Source organism: Frieseomelitta varia, unplaced genomic scaffold (assembly GCF_011392965.1).
Source record: "Frieseomelitta varia isolate USP_RPSP 00005682 unplaced genomic scaffold, Fvar_1.2 scaffold_928, whole genome shotgun sequence".
In the NCBI taxonomy this organism is placed as follows: domain Eukaryota; kingdom Metazoa; phylum Arthropoda; class Insecta; order Hymenoptera; family Apidae; genus Frieseomelitta; species Frieseomelitta varia.
Window position 1 is genome coordinate 21,285 of NW_025110732.1, and position 12,334 is coordinate 33,618.

Here is a 12,334-nt window from a genome sequence, read left to right on the forward strand (position 1 = left end):
TATTATAACTTATATGCATTATATAATATTTTCTGTATGTGTATATATATATGTGTGTGTATACATTAAAATACATGTAAATATATTATTGAAGCTTGGATTAAAAAATTTTGATTATTGATAACAATTTATTAATGAACATATTTGTACATATAAACAATTATAATAATGTATATGTTAGTTTATACTTTCTGATTGCTTTCCCAATCTAGCCATCCTCCAGTATAGTTGTATGCACTAAAATATAAATAAATATGTTTTATTAGTTTTATTACATATAAAGTATATGTAGATAATTAGTATACTTTTTATATCCAAGTTTTTGAATTTCTTCTTGAACCATGCCACTTCTTTTTCCAGATCTACAGCTCAATATGATTTTTGTATTTTTGGAAGGTTTTTCCTTATTAAATTTTTCTTTAAAATCCTTCTCGGAAAAATTCAATAATGTATTTGTAACATCTCCCACTGTGATAAATGAATTTAATAATTATCTAATGTTTTAAAGAATGGTTTTAATAATATTAGAACATACTTGGTACATGAATACTTCCAGGTAGCTTCCCAGTTTCATCAATTTCTTCCTTTTCTCTGACATCAATAATTAAAATACTATTGTCATTTTGAGCTTTAAGAACATCATTATAATCAACAGTGAGAGATTTCTTATTATCTTCAGACATAGTATTAATATCAGTATGAAGAGAAGATGAAGTTGAAAACTGTAAAGTTGGTTTTACTAGAAAACAATATGTTTGATACGTGATATACATATGGAATAAAATTCTACATTTATAATAAGACATTTTATTTTCAATTATGTATAAATATTATAACACAAATTATTAATTACAAATTGTCAATAAGTAACTTTACAGAATCTTTTTTTAGATTACCATGAAAAAATATCCTATATGAAGTAATTTTCAACAATTTATCATAAATAGATGATTTTGATATAATATATGAGCTTTGGTGTAATGATTTGAAAGAAATGAGCTTACAACAATGTCGTAATTTATTAAAATTCATAATTATTTTTTTATCTACACTCACACAATATAAATTATATACAAGTTATGTTACACATAGTGTTAAATAGTATATATATATATGCTAGTTGCAGAAGGAAAACGTATACCGAGAAGAGGTGAAATTGGTGAAATCATATATATATAAACATGCAAAGCATAGGCTAAATTGCATTTTAAAAACGATTACTATCTTCGTAGAATTATAGTATTCTTATTATTAAAATATTTTAATAATAATTAGTCATCGTAATATATTTTTCAAAAAACTCAAAAATAACTATCAATGTATATCATATGAACGCGGCTTAACTACACATGTTAAACCAATTAAAACAATAAATTGTCAATTTAATTTACTTTTAAATCATACGTATTTCTACGTATGTGACAATGTCTGATTTGAAATAAGAATTATTCGAAAGTAAAATAAAGCTTATATGTGTGTGTACTGTCAAAATCCAATGAACTTGACTTAAATATCTGACTTAGGAACAAAGTACAAAACTTAGTTCAATTTCTAAGAAAATTTGTAAGAAACATGTTATATTTATCATAGTACAATGTAAAGAAAAGATAGGAAGACAACATTTTGCGTCCATTTCTTTTCGGTGATTCATCATCTAGAGATGAAGAAAAATGTTGGGAAAGTTTGGAAGTCAGGAAGATCGTATTCCGCTTTCGTACACGTATATCGCACTCTGATGAGGAATGCGGGAACTAACAATTTTTATTTCTCGTGCGTGGAGCAGTAAAGTGTATTAATTTATATTGAAATAATTGCAACACTCTCATCCCGTTTTTGCACTTTCGCATAATGTGAGTAATCGGACATCGATTCAGCAGGGTCATCTGCTGGTATTTCCGTAACGCGGCATGTTGAATATCGTCGGTGGATCTTAGTTCGAGTACATTCTTTTGTTTATTTATACAGCCCTTCAAGTTCAGCAACTTATAAAAATATTATAAGATCATATATGCAATAGGATCGTTTTCGGTGTTGCGAGTATGCATGTACCGAGTTGGATTTGCGAGACTTCGAGTACTTTCCCGCTACGATATTACACATCAATGAAAAATTCAATATCTCCGGATTATCAACATTCCAGAGTGTTGACACCTCTGTCAGAGTGCTCTGCTTTACTATTACTGTAACATCAGTATCTCTTTCTTAAACATTGACTCCTGATAATTATATCTCGATTCTTCGTTTTCGGATGCATGAATACATGCGTAGTGTCAAATAGAAGAATGCATGAATAGGTTCTATGTTCTCACTGGTTTTTCACATTTGGAGATGTGAGAGTGATTAATTTGTGAGCATTGTTCGTATCTTTCCCATTCGCTTTCTCGACGAGTTTTGACGTGAAGTATTTCCAAATGTTCTTTGAAATATATATCATGAAAAGACCTTTTATCAAAAAATGTTATAAATAAAGCATGTTATAAATTTGTGTTTCTTGAGAGCTTGTAAAAATAGATCTTTTATTGTTGATTTAAATCTGTGAAAAGAATATTGAAGTAAAATAAACTTTGAGAAATCTATTTATTCATAAATAATGTAAAAATTGTTCTGTAATATTTTCTGAACAATTGTGAAAGATTAATTTTATATATTTGCAGATTAAATACAACAGGTGTAAATGAAATAATAGAAAAATGAGTTCTGTGCAACAAGGTAGCAGATTCTTACCTTTTTCAAATAACAATATACAAAGGAAACAATTATCAATGCAAGGTATAAAGAAAATTTTATGATATTTGTGTTTGTTATTTTTTTTGTTGTCTCTCAAAACTTTTTAAACGAATAATATTTTAATTTGTTAAGAAAATTATAAGTTTATTGTTTCTTAAGATGTATGATATATATCTAATAGGAGGTCTTCCACAAAGTTTGAGTGGCAGTGAAACTGATGTTTCAACATCAAACGAGAATTTAACCAATGAAGATCGCTATGTTATAAGACATACAGCTCGCCAAGAACCTCAAGGTCAAGAAAATCAGCAGCAAAGCCCATCAAGATCTTCCAGTCATAAAGAAAATATACCAAATATACAAGTATGAATGAATTATTAATAATTCTTTATTAAACATGTTTTTAATAGTTTTATTAACACTAATTTACATTAATCATACATATTTATGTTGCTTATTACATTCTTTTAGTTCATTATTTTTATCTTTCTTATTTTTATTTTCATTAGTTTATTATCTTTTTAGTCTTTTGAAGGATATTAGTACTTTAATATATCACATATTTTTATTCAGTTACTGTCTTTGAAATATTTTTTAATGTTTCTGTTAGTTAACTATATTCTTACATATCTTAAATTGCCATCATTATTACTAAGTTACATAAGTGTAAACTACTTTATTGCAATCTAGGGTAACCTGCTCAACAGAAACAGTTTGAAGGACAATTTAAATGGTTCAAACAGGAACAGTTTGAAGGAGAATTTGAATGGTTCTAATCGAAATAGCCTTAAAGATAGTATTAATGGTTCTAATAGAAATAGTTTGAAGGATAATTTAAGCAACCGTACCAGTGTAGGATCAAATAGAAGTAGCTTAGATGTGTCTACAAGCTCCTACAATACACTTATTATACACAATGCTAATGATGATAATTCATGGTTACCATCTGGAAGGTAATACACATTTTGAAGAAAAAGTTGCAAGACCATTAATATTTATATTTTTATAATTTTTTATAAACATTAACCATTACTGTTTAATTTTAGGTTGTCGGGTGTTGTTAGAGAACATGGAGATATGAGTTACTTATATTGTGATGGTGGTGGAAAAGGACATTCAAATAGCCCTACTATGCAGTCTTTATCAAATTTATCTCATGAAGATCACATTTACGAGCAAACTAATAATGGCGGATGTCAAGAAATTACAGACATACCAGACGATTATCTTAGTCAATCGCAGGTGATTATTTTAATATTATTTTAATAATTATAAAATAATGAAATATATAACAAACGAATATTCAATGCTTTTAAAAGATTATATCATTATAATACATTTTATTAAACAAGATTAATTGCTTATGTCCGTTATTTCGTTTAAAACAAGCAGGTATTAAAACATCTTGCAAAAGAAGTTAAAGTACCATCTTACAGTAAGCTAACAAATAATGGAGGAAATATTGATATGAGAATGAGAGATGGTGAAAGAGGTAAACAGAACGATAGTGAATCAGAAGATAGACCACCACCTTCATATATGTCCGTCTTGTTGCCACTGAAAAATAAATCTCGATTCCCTGGCCCAATGGAAAAATTGACATTGTCAAGATCGCAACCTGATTTATCTAGAATTGGCAAACCAGATATGGATAACTACAATTTGCGAACCACTTCCCCACGGTGATTTAATTAAACTAATTCTGTTGAAGTTAGTTCATTTTGAATGATCGTTTGTTATAAGTAATGTTTTATGCTTAATATTTTCATAGACCTCAAACGAAAGGAAGGGAGGAGACAGAATCTGCAACGGGTGAAATTTGGCCACCATCGGAGATGATACAAATCGTAATTCAAGAAAACAGTGCTTTAAAATTAGAATTAGAACGGTGTTATAATAAAGTTGCTAAATCTCAAAAATTGGAACAAGAAATCGCGAAGGTACATCGGGCTCATGAAGAATTGGCTGCATCGAGTGAACGAAGAGAGAAACTGGAACGAGCTGCTAGATTGAGGTTACAAAATGATTGCAGACGATTAACTGAATTAAATCGTGCCTTACGAGATCAAATAGATTTATTATCGGCACGTACTGACAGTCCTCCGATCGTGGAATCTATGAGAAAGGAATTAACGCAACGAGAATTATTAATTGGTCAATTGATTACTCAAAGTATGTACATTTTCATATTCCTTAGTTTCCATTGACAAAAATATTGTTTTTAACCCGTGTATTGATTTTTATATTAGACAAAGAATTAGCCGCGGCGAAAGAAAGACAGGAAATCGAATTGGCAGCACAACGAGCAACGTTACAGGAGCAACGTACACACATAGATATTTTAGATACTGCTCTCACTAATGCACAGGGCAATGTCGTACGCCTCGAAGAAGAGGTAATATTTCTTTTATGTCTCAGCAAATTATTTGTTTGTAAGTTGTTACATTTGTTTCTTACAGTGTCGGAAAAAACAAGTATACGTAGAAAGAGTAGGCCAACTTCAACGAGCTTTGTCTTCTCTTCAAGCGTCCAGTGACAGAAGAGAAGAAACAGAAAGACAGTTGAGAGGTCAATTAGAACGGGAATTAAGAGAAGGCGGTGGCGGCGGCGGTGGTGGTGCTAATGGTAATGAACAATCTTCCAATGGAGAAACGATCGCAGAATTGAAACGACGAATACGCGAAAGAGACGAAAAAATTATGTCGCTGGAGGGTGATGTTGCGAAATGGGAGCAACGTTATCTCGAAGAAAGCGCACTAAGGCAAGCGGCAATTGATGCAGCCAGTCTACCAAAGTAAGTTCGCTCGTTTAATAATTTTTTTTTTTTGTCATGCGCACATTGGTTGTAATTTATTTATCTGATCAGGGACGCAAAGATAGCTGCATTAGAAAAAACGAGTCAAGATGCTGAGAAATTAATTGCAGAGGCACGGTCTGAGAAAATGAGACATATGGATGAAGTGCACGCTGCACAGAAAAAATTGGCTGATTTTGAATCTAGGTAATATTATCTTTTCACACATGATCTTTTTATATTTTTTTATAATTGAAATAGATTTATGGTGATATAAACTGCTTTATAGAATGAAGGATTTAGAATCGAAATTAGCTGAAAGGGATGCTATGATCAGAGTTCTTCAGAAACATACATATGACAAGGATAGTAGTAGCAGTAGTGGTGTTGGCAGTTATCCCGCTGCACATTCGTCTCATTCAAGTACATCAGCGGATCATCATACCGCACTGACAAGCACGCCAGAACTCGGTAAGATTTCTTACCGGTAGTTTTTTTTCGAAAACTAGCCAAAAACTGTATTTTTTTCATTATTAATTTTTATGTTTAATAGTAAGCAGTGTATTGGGTGGTGGTAGTGGTTATGGAAGTACCGGTTCGTACGGTGTTACAGACAGTTACAAGTATAGGAAGCAGGGCAGCTTCGAACAAACGAATAAAAGTCTCGATGATCAGTTAAAAGAACTAGACTCCCAGCTACTTAGTAAGGTATGCAAGATCCCAGTAAATGTATAGTTATTAGATGTAGAAATAATTCCGTAAGAAAAAAGGGATAAAAGTAGAATTTTAGTACTTGATTCTTTCAAGATCATTTTTATGAAATTTTATTTTTATTTTTTTCTACATGTATTCTTTGCGTTCAACGTAATGTTTTTTATTTTGTAATGTTACATTCTTTAGTGTTTACTTTAGCTTTATAGCTACAGACGACTATGAAAATATTGCAAATTGTACAATTAAAGGTATCTTAATGTTTTATTTGGGTTAGCTGTATGAACAAGAATAGTTGATACGTCACAGATTTATCACAGAAATCTTAGCAACTTGATACATTAAATAAATATATTAATAATGTATCAGCTATTCTTATTTTGTGTTTGTCTTATTCGTATTGCCGTTTGCATAATTATGTGTGTCATATTAATTCACTTTTTATAATTTTTTTATTTTTCTTTGTTAGCAAAATTTATACAGAGTAAACTTTTTACCTGAGATCTTGTATTTCAATTTTGTATTTGTTTTTCAACGGATCTTTACGGTATAATGTTCGAAATAAAATGAAAATTGATAATTGGAGGAAAAAGCATATTTACTGTTCTGTAAAAAGAGAACTCTGCATAAATCATAATATTTAATCTAAAAAAAAAAACCCAGTAAAATGTATTTTTCTACTAATATAAATTTTTGTGTGCCATTGATTTCTCGTTTTACAATTAACTGTACATTAATCGTATACCGTCAGACGATGAAAAAAGAGAAACAAGACATTCCCCTCCTCCTTCTTAATTCAAACTAACCCAATCCGATATCTGTCCCAAGTGATCCTGGAGTGTGCATGCGCTGTTGTAGCGAGCACTAACCCCATTTCCAGGTCCCGGGCCTCCTTTCCAACGCGGTTTTGCTTTTCTCTTGTTTCAGCGGGCACTTTGCTGTTTTCCAGGATTCTCTAATCCAGGCACTGCGTCGCGAAAAGGAAAAATATCCAAGCCATTATTGGCGGGTGTAGATAGTACAGGCACCTCGAGCACTGCCTCAAGTAAGAGTCGCCTATTGGACGACTCCGGTGGCGAGGTCTCACCGAGTATCATGGAGTTTGCGAGTGCAGCCTCGAGGCTGAAAGGCACTGTATCGAGATTGTCGGATGGTAAGCCCGAAGATATGATGCTATTGGAGAAGCAGGGCAGAAGCTCGCAGAGACAGAGAATGCAAGAGGGTGAACCACGCCGTGCGGGTAGTCTTCCTCCCAGTTCGTTACCGCGACCGCCGAAGAATCTGAAGTCGACGAGCTCGCGTTATTGTAGACTGAGCGACACAGAGGCTCGTAAGAAATCGGATCCAGGTCCGACTTTGGACACGCCCGCGAGCATGAAGGTACGCGATACGAGCAACTGCACCATCGAGTACGGCAGATTTGATACAAAGGCTCAGCGTCGAAAGAAATCATCCGGAACGGAACAGTTGGTCGTTAATAACTCGTTGAAAAAGCCGTCTTCCACAATAAGCCACGAGTACGAGCGTCTCCAAGGTGAAAATATTCGTAAGAAACAACCGTCGGGTTCAGAAACGAAGCACAGAGAAGTTCAGAGTCGCTCCCTGATACCTCCACCGTCTCGTCGTATCGGGGAGTACGGTCGTCTCAGTGATGGTACTTCGAGGAAGCAGACTGGTTCACGAGGACAAAGTACTGGAAGCACGGTGAGCAGCAAGAGCGGAGGACGCGATTCCGGCGGCACTGCTAGCAGCGAGGCGTCAACGTCGTCGTTGCCTCCTTCCAAAGCGAGATCCATTCCTCGTCCGAGCAATTACCGCATTCAGTTTTAATTTATAACGTTCAGTGTCGAGTTAGTCTTCCCTTTTTAAAGATTATCCTTTGAAGAGATCGAGTTCTCCCGAGCGTATATCGAGCAAGTCAGAGAGATATAATTTTCCGTACTTTATCTTCCATTTACGAGAACCTTTCTTAGCAAACATTGGTATACATGCTTGTTTCCACTGTCTTTACTTTTGTATTGCTTTTTCGACAAACGATGGAAGAATTTCTTTCTAGTGGATGCGTCAGAGAGGAGCGTAGCAAGATCGAATGGTTAAATGATCGAGCGGAAGCGAACGATGAACGACGAATAAAATGGGAGGTAGAATTAAGGAGAAAATCAAAAAACGTTGACCGGTTTCGAGAGCGTCTCTGCTTCGCCTTTCAGCACTTCAGATCCTATCTAGAAGTCCTAATGTACGTATGCGCGAGCGATACGTCTACACAGCCATAATATTAAACGATATATTAGTTCCCTTTATTACCATTAATAACGGAGAAGCGAAGTCAATCGCCACGACATAGCGAGGAACCACGATATATCGTTGCGTAGCGATAGTGCATGACCTAGTCATTACCAAAGTAACTTCTGTAATGAGAATGGAATTGATTTCCTCTTGTTTCGTACGCACCTACGTCTAGGAATATTGCGGCCTTTTTTCACCAACAATTTATTCGTATAAGGGAAACGCGAAAAAGAAGTGCCTTGTTAAAGACTGCGTGATAAAGAAAAATATAAGTTCGGTACAACTAGGAATAAGATTTATACATTCGGGAATACCTTCAGAATTCTACAAGACACACGTGTCTTTCGGATAAAATTGATCGCGTGATCCTTAACTAGACACGTTATTTTTTCAAACGTGTATTTTACAATTTTTACCCAAGAGTTCGTCAAGAGTATCGCATTTCTGTGTCGTGCCTTATGAAAAAAACATTTCCTTTTCCTCCTTTTCTTTTTCTTTTTCTTTTTTTTTTTTTTTATGTGTCTTTAAGATTGTTTCCTGTTGGAAACACTACAAAGATACGTCACGGGATATTCAATCGGTTTTGCTTTTCGATGGAAAAGCGAAACTGGGGTAAGGCAAACGAGTATTCGATTTGCCTGGATGCACAGTGAGGGATTCGACTTACATATATACACATACACATACACACACACACACACACATATACATATTATATATTTTAGATAATCATATTTTTGTGTGTACGTGTCTCCATTCGATAATTTTAAGTGTTCATTTACACAGAGAGAAATTACGTAAATCGTTGACGGTGATTCGCCTAATTCAAGATGTAACGACGGTGTAATCGTATACAATATTTAGAAGTAATATATTTCGCGACGCAGTTTTATAAGCATTTATACGTCGAAGTATCGTTCGGTCACTCGGAAGGTATATTTGCCTTCCTCCCCTCTCCCCTTGTCCTGCTTTAAATTTTTAAATGTTAATGAAACTCTTGACGACAGTAATTTCGATCGATGACATTCGTTTTTTAGGGAGATTATTTTTACATTTTCCTTGTTTTCACGATGTTTCTTTTAAACATTATTTGGACAATCGGAAAATCAGGCTATGTTTAAACTGAATTGATTAATTCGATAATGATCAGAACGAGAACATTGTGGAGTTCCGATCTAACGTACGATTTTCATGCTTCTGTCTCTTGTGTATGTTAATTATAGAAAGAAGGAAGAAAGAGGAGCTTCGAAAGCAAAAAGCAATATTGACTTATATTACTAGCAAGTTGAACACGTTACGTTGTGAATTCTAGCATTAAACTGCAAGGTTTACCATAATCTTCGTGATTAGTATAGGTACTTATAAGACTGAAAGAAATGAATACCAACAAAACAAATTTTCTTCTTTGCGATTTGCTGTCACATTTTGTGTTTTCTGCCCCATTTCGTTTCATCCTTTACGCGTGTGTAGATGCATATATATATCTACACACACAAATCCAGTTACATACGTATACAGACGCAGTCGAAGTTGGTGCATGTACACAAATCCATATACATTAAAACATCTATTGTTCACGATACGAGTTCCTTAAAGACGACAGGGACATTCGTGGTAAATGTAGTGGAAATTTCATTAGCATTCTCTATAATCCCTTCGACGAATAGCCTTGTTGAAAAAAAAAAGAAAGGATCAGAAAAAAAAACGGCAAAGAAGCAAGAAAAAAAAAAGAAAAGAGGAGAACGAAATCTCTTTTTTTTTTTTTACCTAATGTCATTTCTGCAGAGGTGTCGGAGGACAATTCTTGTTTTAGGATGAAATCGTTTACTTTTGTTTCGTACGTCCGAAACAAAGACAAAGAAATACGAGAACAAAGAAATAGAAGAAAAATACGTAGAATGCCAAAGCAAGTTAGAATGCCGCACACTACAATTTATATTGACAAATATGTTTTAATTTTAGTGTATTTATTTGTTTTCGTTTTTGTGTTAATTATCTATTTTACACGTAGGGTGAATTTTCTATCAATTCTTGTTTCCCGCGAACGTTTCAGGAAGGAACTTTCCTCGAACAGCCGTTTCGAAGCTTCCGTTTTGAAGCACGCGATCCTACATAAACGGTAAGAGAATTTAGAAAACCGAGTGACGACTGATAAAAGACTCACCCTCTACATTTAGGATGTTCATTAAGATACGATATGTTTAGAAAATGAGAGATCTCTGTTCTATTTTACACGTTTGCAATAAGAGTTATATATGATTCAATGGTCCTTGAGTTTGAGATTTCGAAAGCTGACCTGTGTACTTTCAATGGTCTTCGAAAGCAATATTACCTATGTAATGTGCTTTTGAACAAGTCTGGGATTTTCTCTGCCATGAAAATCACAATGTATCGAAACGGAAAATAAATGCGTAGGATATCTTTCATAGCAATTTGAAATAAAAAATTTCACTTACGCCAAGCATTTTTTTTCGTTTCGTGTTACTTTTACAAACATTTTCCTTATTTATATGTTGCAAATCAATTTATATTGATTTCCTTTTTTAAAATTTAAGAAAACAAATATCTTTTTATATTATTCTTATCGTAATTTATTCTTATTAAATATTTATTTATTTATTTATTTTTTGATGGCGGATTAGGATTTTATTTGAAAAAAAAACATTGTTTTCAAATTAGGAATCTCATTTTTTAAATACCTCAGATCTTATGAAACATCCTGTATATATAAACGTAACATGTATTTTATATAATACGCTTATCGTATTATTCTATCACCCTCCTTTTCAAATAACGCTGTACCAGTCACAGGAGATAATTATCACGCGTGGATTTTGTATTGTTCAAATTATAATACACGTTGATTGTGATGTAGAACATAGAGGATATGCGAACCGTCAGTGGCATAACGTTTCTTTTTTTTTTTTTTATTCTCGAAATGAATATTCGCTCCTTTATATACAAAGATCTGTGTTCAAATATTGTGAAATTTATATTTTATAAAAATACTGACGATTTGAATCGTCGAAGATTTCTCATAGATTGTAACTTTTTATCGATCTTTGCCATAAAAAGATTGCTCTATGAATATTGTAAATAAAGATAATAAAGGGAAGCATTTCGAATTTTGTCGCTAATACATTCTTACTGATCTATTTATTTAAAACACAAACTTTTGCATCCAACTTGTCTTTTTCATACAGTAAAATGTGAGATAAAGAATTCAATTATGTAATTAAACGAAAAGGATAATTGGAAGCATACGGTAATTAATTTCGAGTTATGATTTATTTCTGGAAACAATACACTTCGTATGTACTTGATAGTTATTACCTTGTAGCAGGTGGCTTGCAAACTCTTATCTTCCTCTTTTTGAAAAGTTACAAGTAGCGAATGATTTGTAGTCGAAGTAGGTAGGTTGTGCTAAGAGAGAGGAAGAAAGAGAAAAACAAAAGCAGACTTTAATCTTCTTTTTCCTTAAATATTTATTTTGCAATTGAACATATTGAATATAGAATTACTTGCACATTTCAGATAATTCATATTCTTCAAATCATAACGAATAATTAATGAAAGACTGCTTTATTAAATCTACGCTTCAAGTATTTAATGTCTATATACATTATATTCATTTGTTAATGAATTACATCGCTTAAAATAATATGGAAATATCCATTACTTTGAAAAAATTTTAAAATATCACTTTATTTCTAAAATAAAGAAAAGTTTCATTATAAAGTTATATATAAATATCTTATCGAATGAAGAATTTACTTTGTAATATAGTTTCTGGTTTACATTCCTCATAAGATAGAA

The 12,334-nt window shown here is 32.9% G+C and overlaps 2 protein-coding genes across 9 annotated transcripts; one reads left to right on the top strand and one right to left on the bottom strand.

Moving 5' to 3' along the window:
- Positions 1–116: 116 nt before the first annotated feature.
- On the bottom strand, positions 117–1,135 carry LOC122537750 (rhodanese domain-containing protein CG4456-like). Of its 5 annotated transcripts, none has more exons than XM_043671214.1 (4): positions 1,057–1,135; positions 536–739; positions 306–468; positions 117–237 (listed from the first exon to the last, which is right to left on the bottom strand). In XM_043671214.1, exons 2-4 carry the CDS (start codon positions 681–683, stop codon positions 183–185), a joined length of 366 nt encoding a protein of 121 aa, XP_043527149.1. In that variant the 5' UTR covers positions 684–739; positions 1,057–1,135; the 3' UTR covers positions 117–182. The 5 variants fall into 5 exon arrangements, with proteins under 5 accessions (XP_043527149.1, XP_043527148.1, XP_043527147.1 ...); XM_043671213.1 differs by lacking the exon at positions 1,057–1,135 and adding an exon at positions 1,005–1,056; XM_043671212.1 differs by lacking the exon at positions 1,057–1,135 and adding an exon at positions 897–1,032 and having other exon boundaries at positions 536–736.
- Positions 1,136–1,595: 460 nt separating this feature from the next.
- On the top strand, positions 1,596–11,657 carry LOC122537748 (angiomotin-like protein 1). 4 transcript variants are annotated; one of them, XM_043671205.1, is made up of 13 exons: positions 1,596–1,939; positions 2,655–2,769; positions 2,909–3,090; positions 3,418–3,680; positions 3,774–3,969; positions 4,117–4,409; positions 4,499–4,899; positions 4,977–5,122; positions 5,187–5,521; positions 5,594–5,728; positions 5,811–5,992; positions 6,075–6,229; positions 7,160–11,657. In XM_043671205.1, exons 2-13 carry the CDS (start codon positions 2,691–2,693, stop codon positions 8,060–8,062), a joined length of 3,270 nt encoding a protein of 1,089 aa, XP_043527140.1. In that variant the 5' UTR covers positions 1,596–1,939; positions 2,655–2,690; the 3' UTR covers positions 8,063–11,657. The 4 variants fall into 4 exon arrangements, with proteins under 4 accessions (XP_043527140.1, XP_043527138.1, XP_043527142.1 ...); XM_043671203.1 differs by having other exon boundaries at positions 1,597–1,850; XM_043671207.1 differs by having other exon boundaries at positions 1,600–1,850; positions 4,120–4,409.
- The last annotated feature ends 677 nt before the right edge of the window (positions 11,658–12,334 follow it).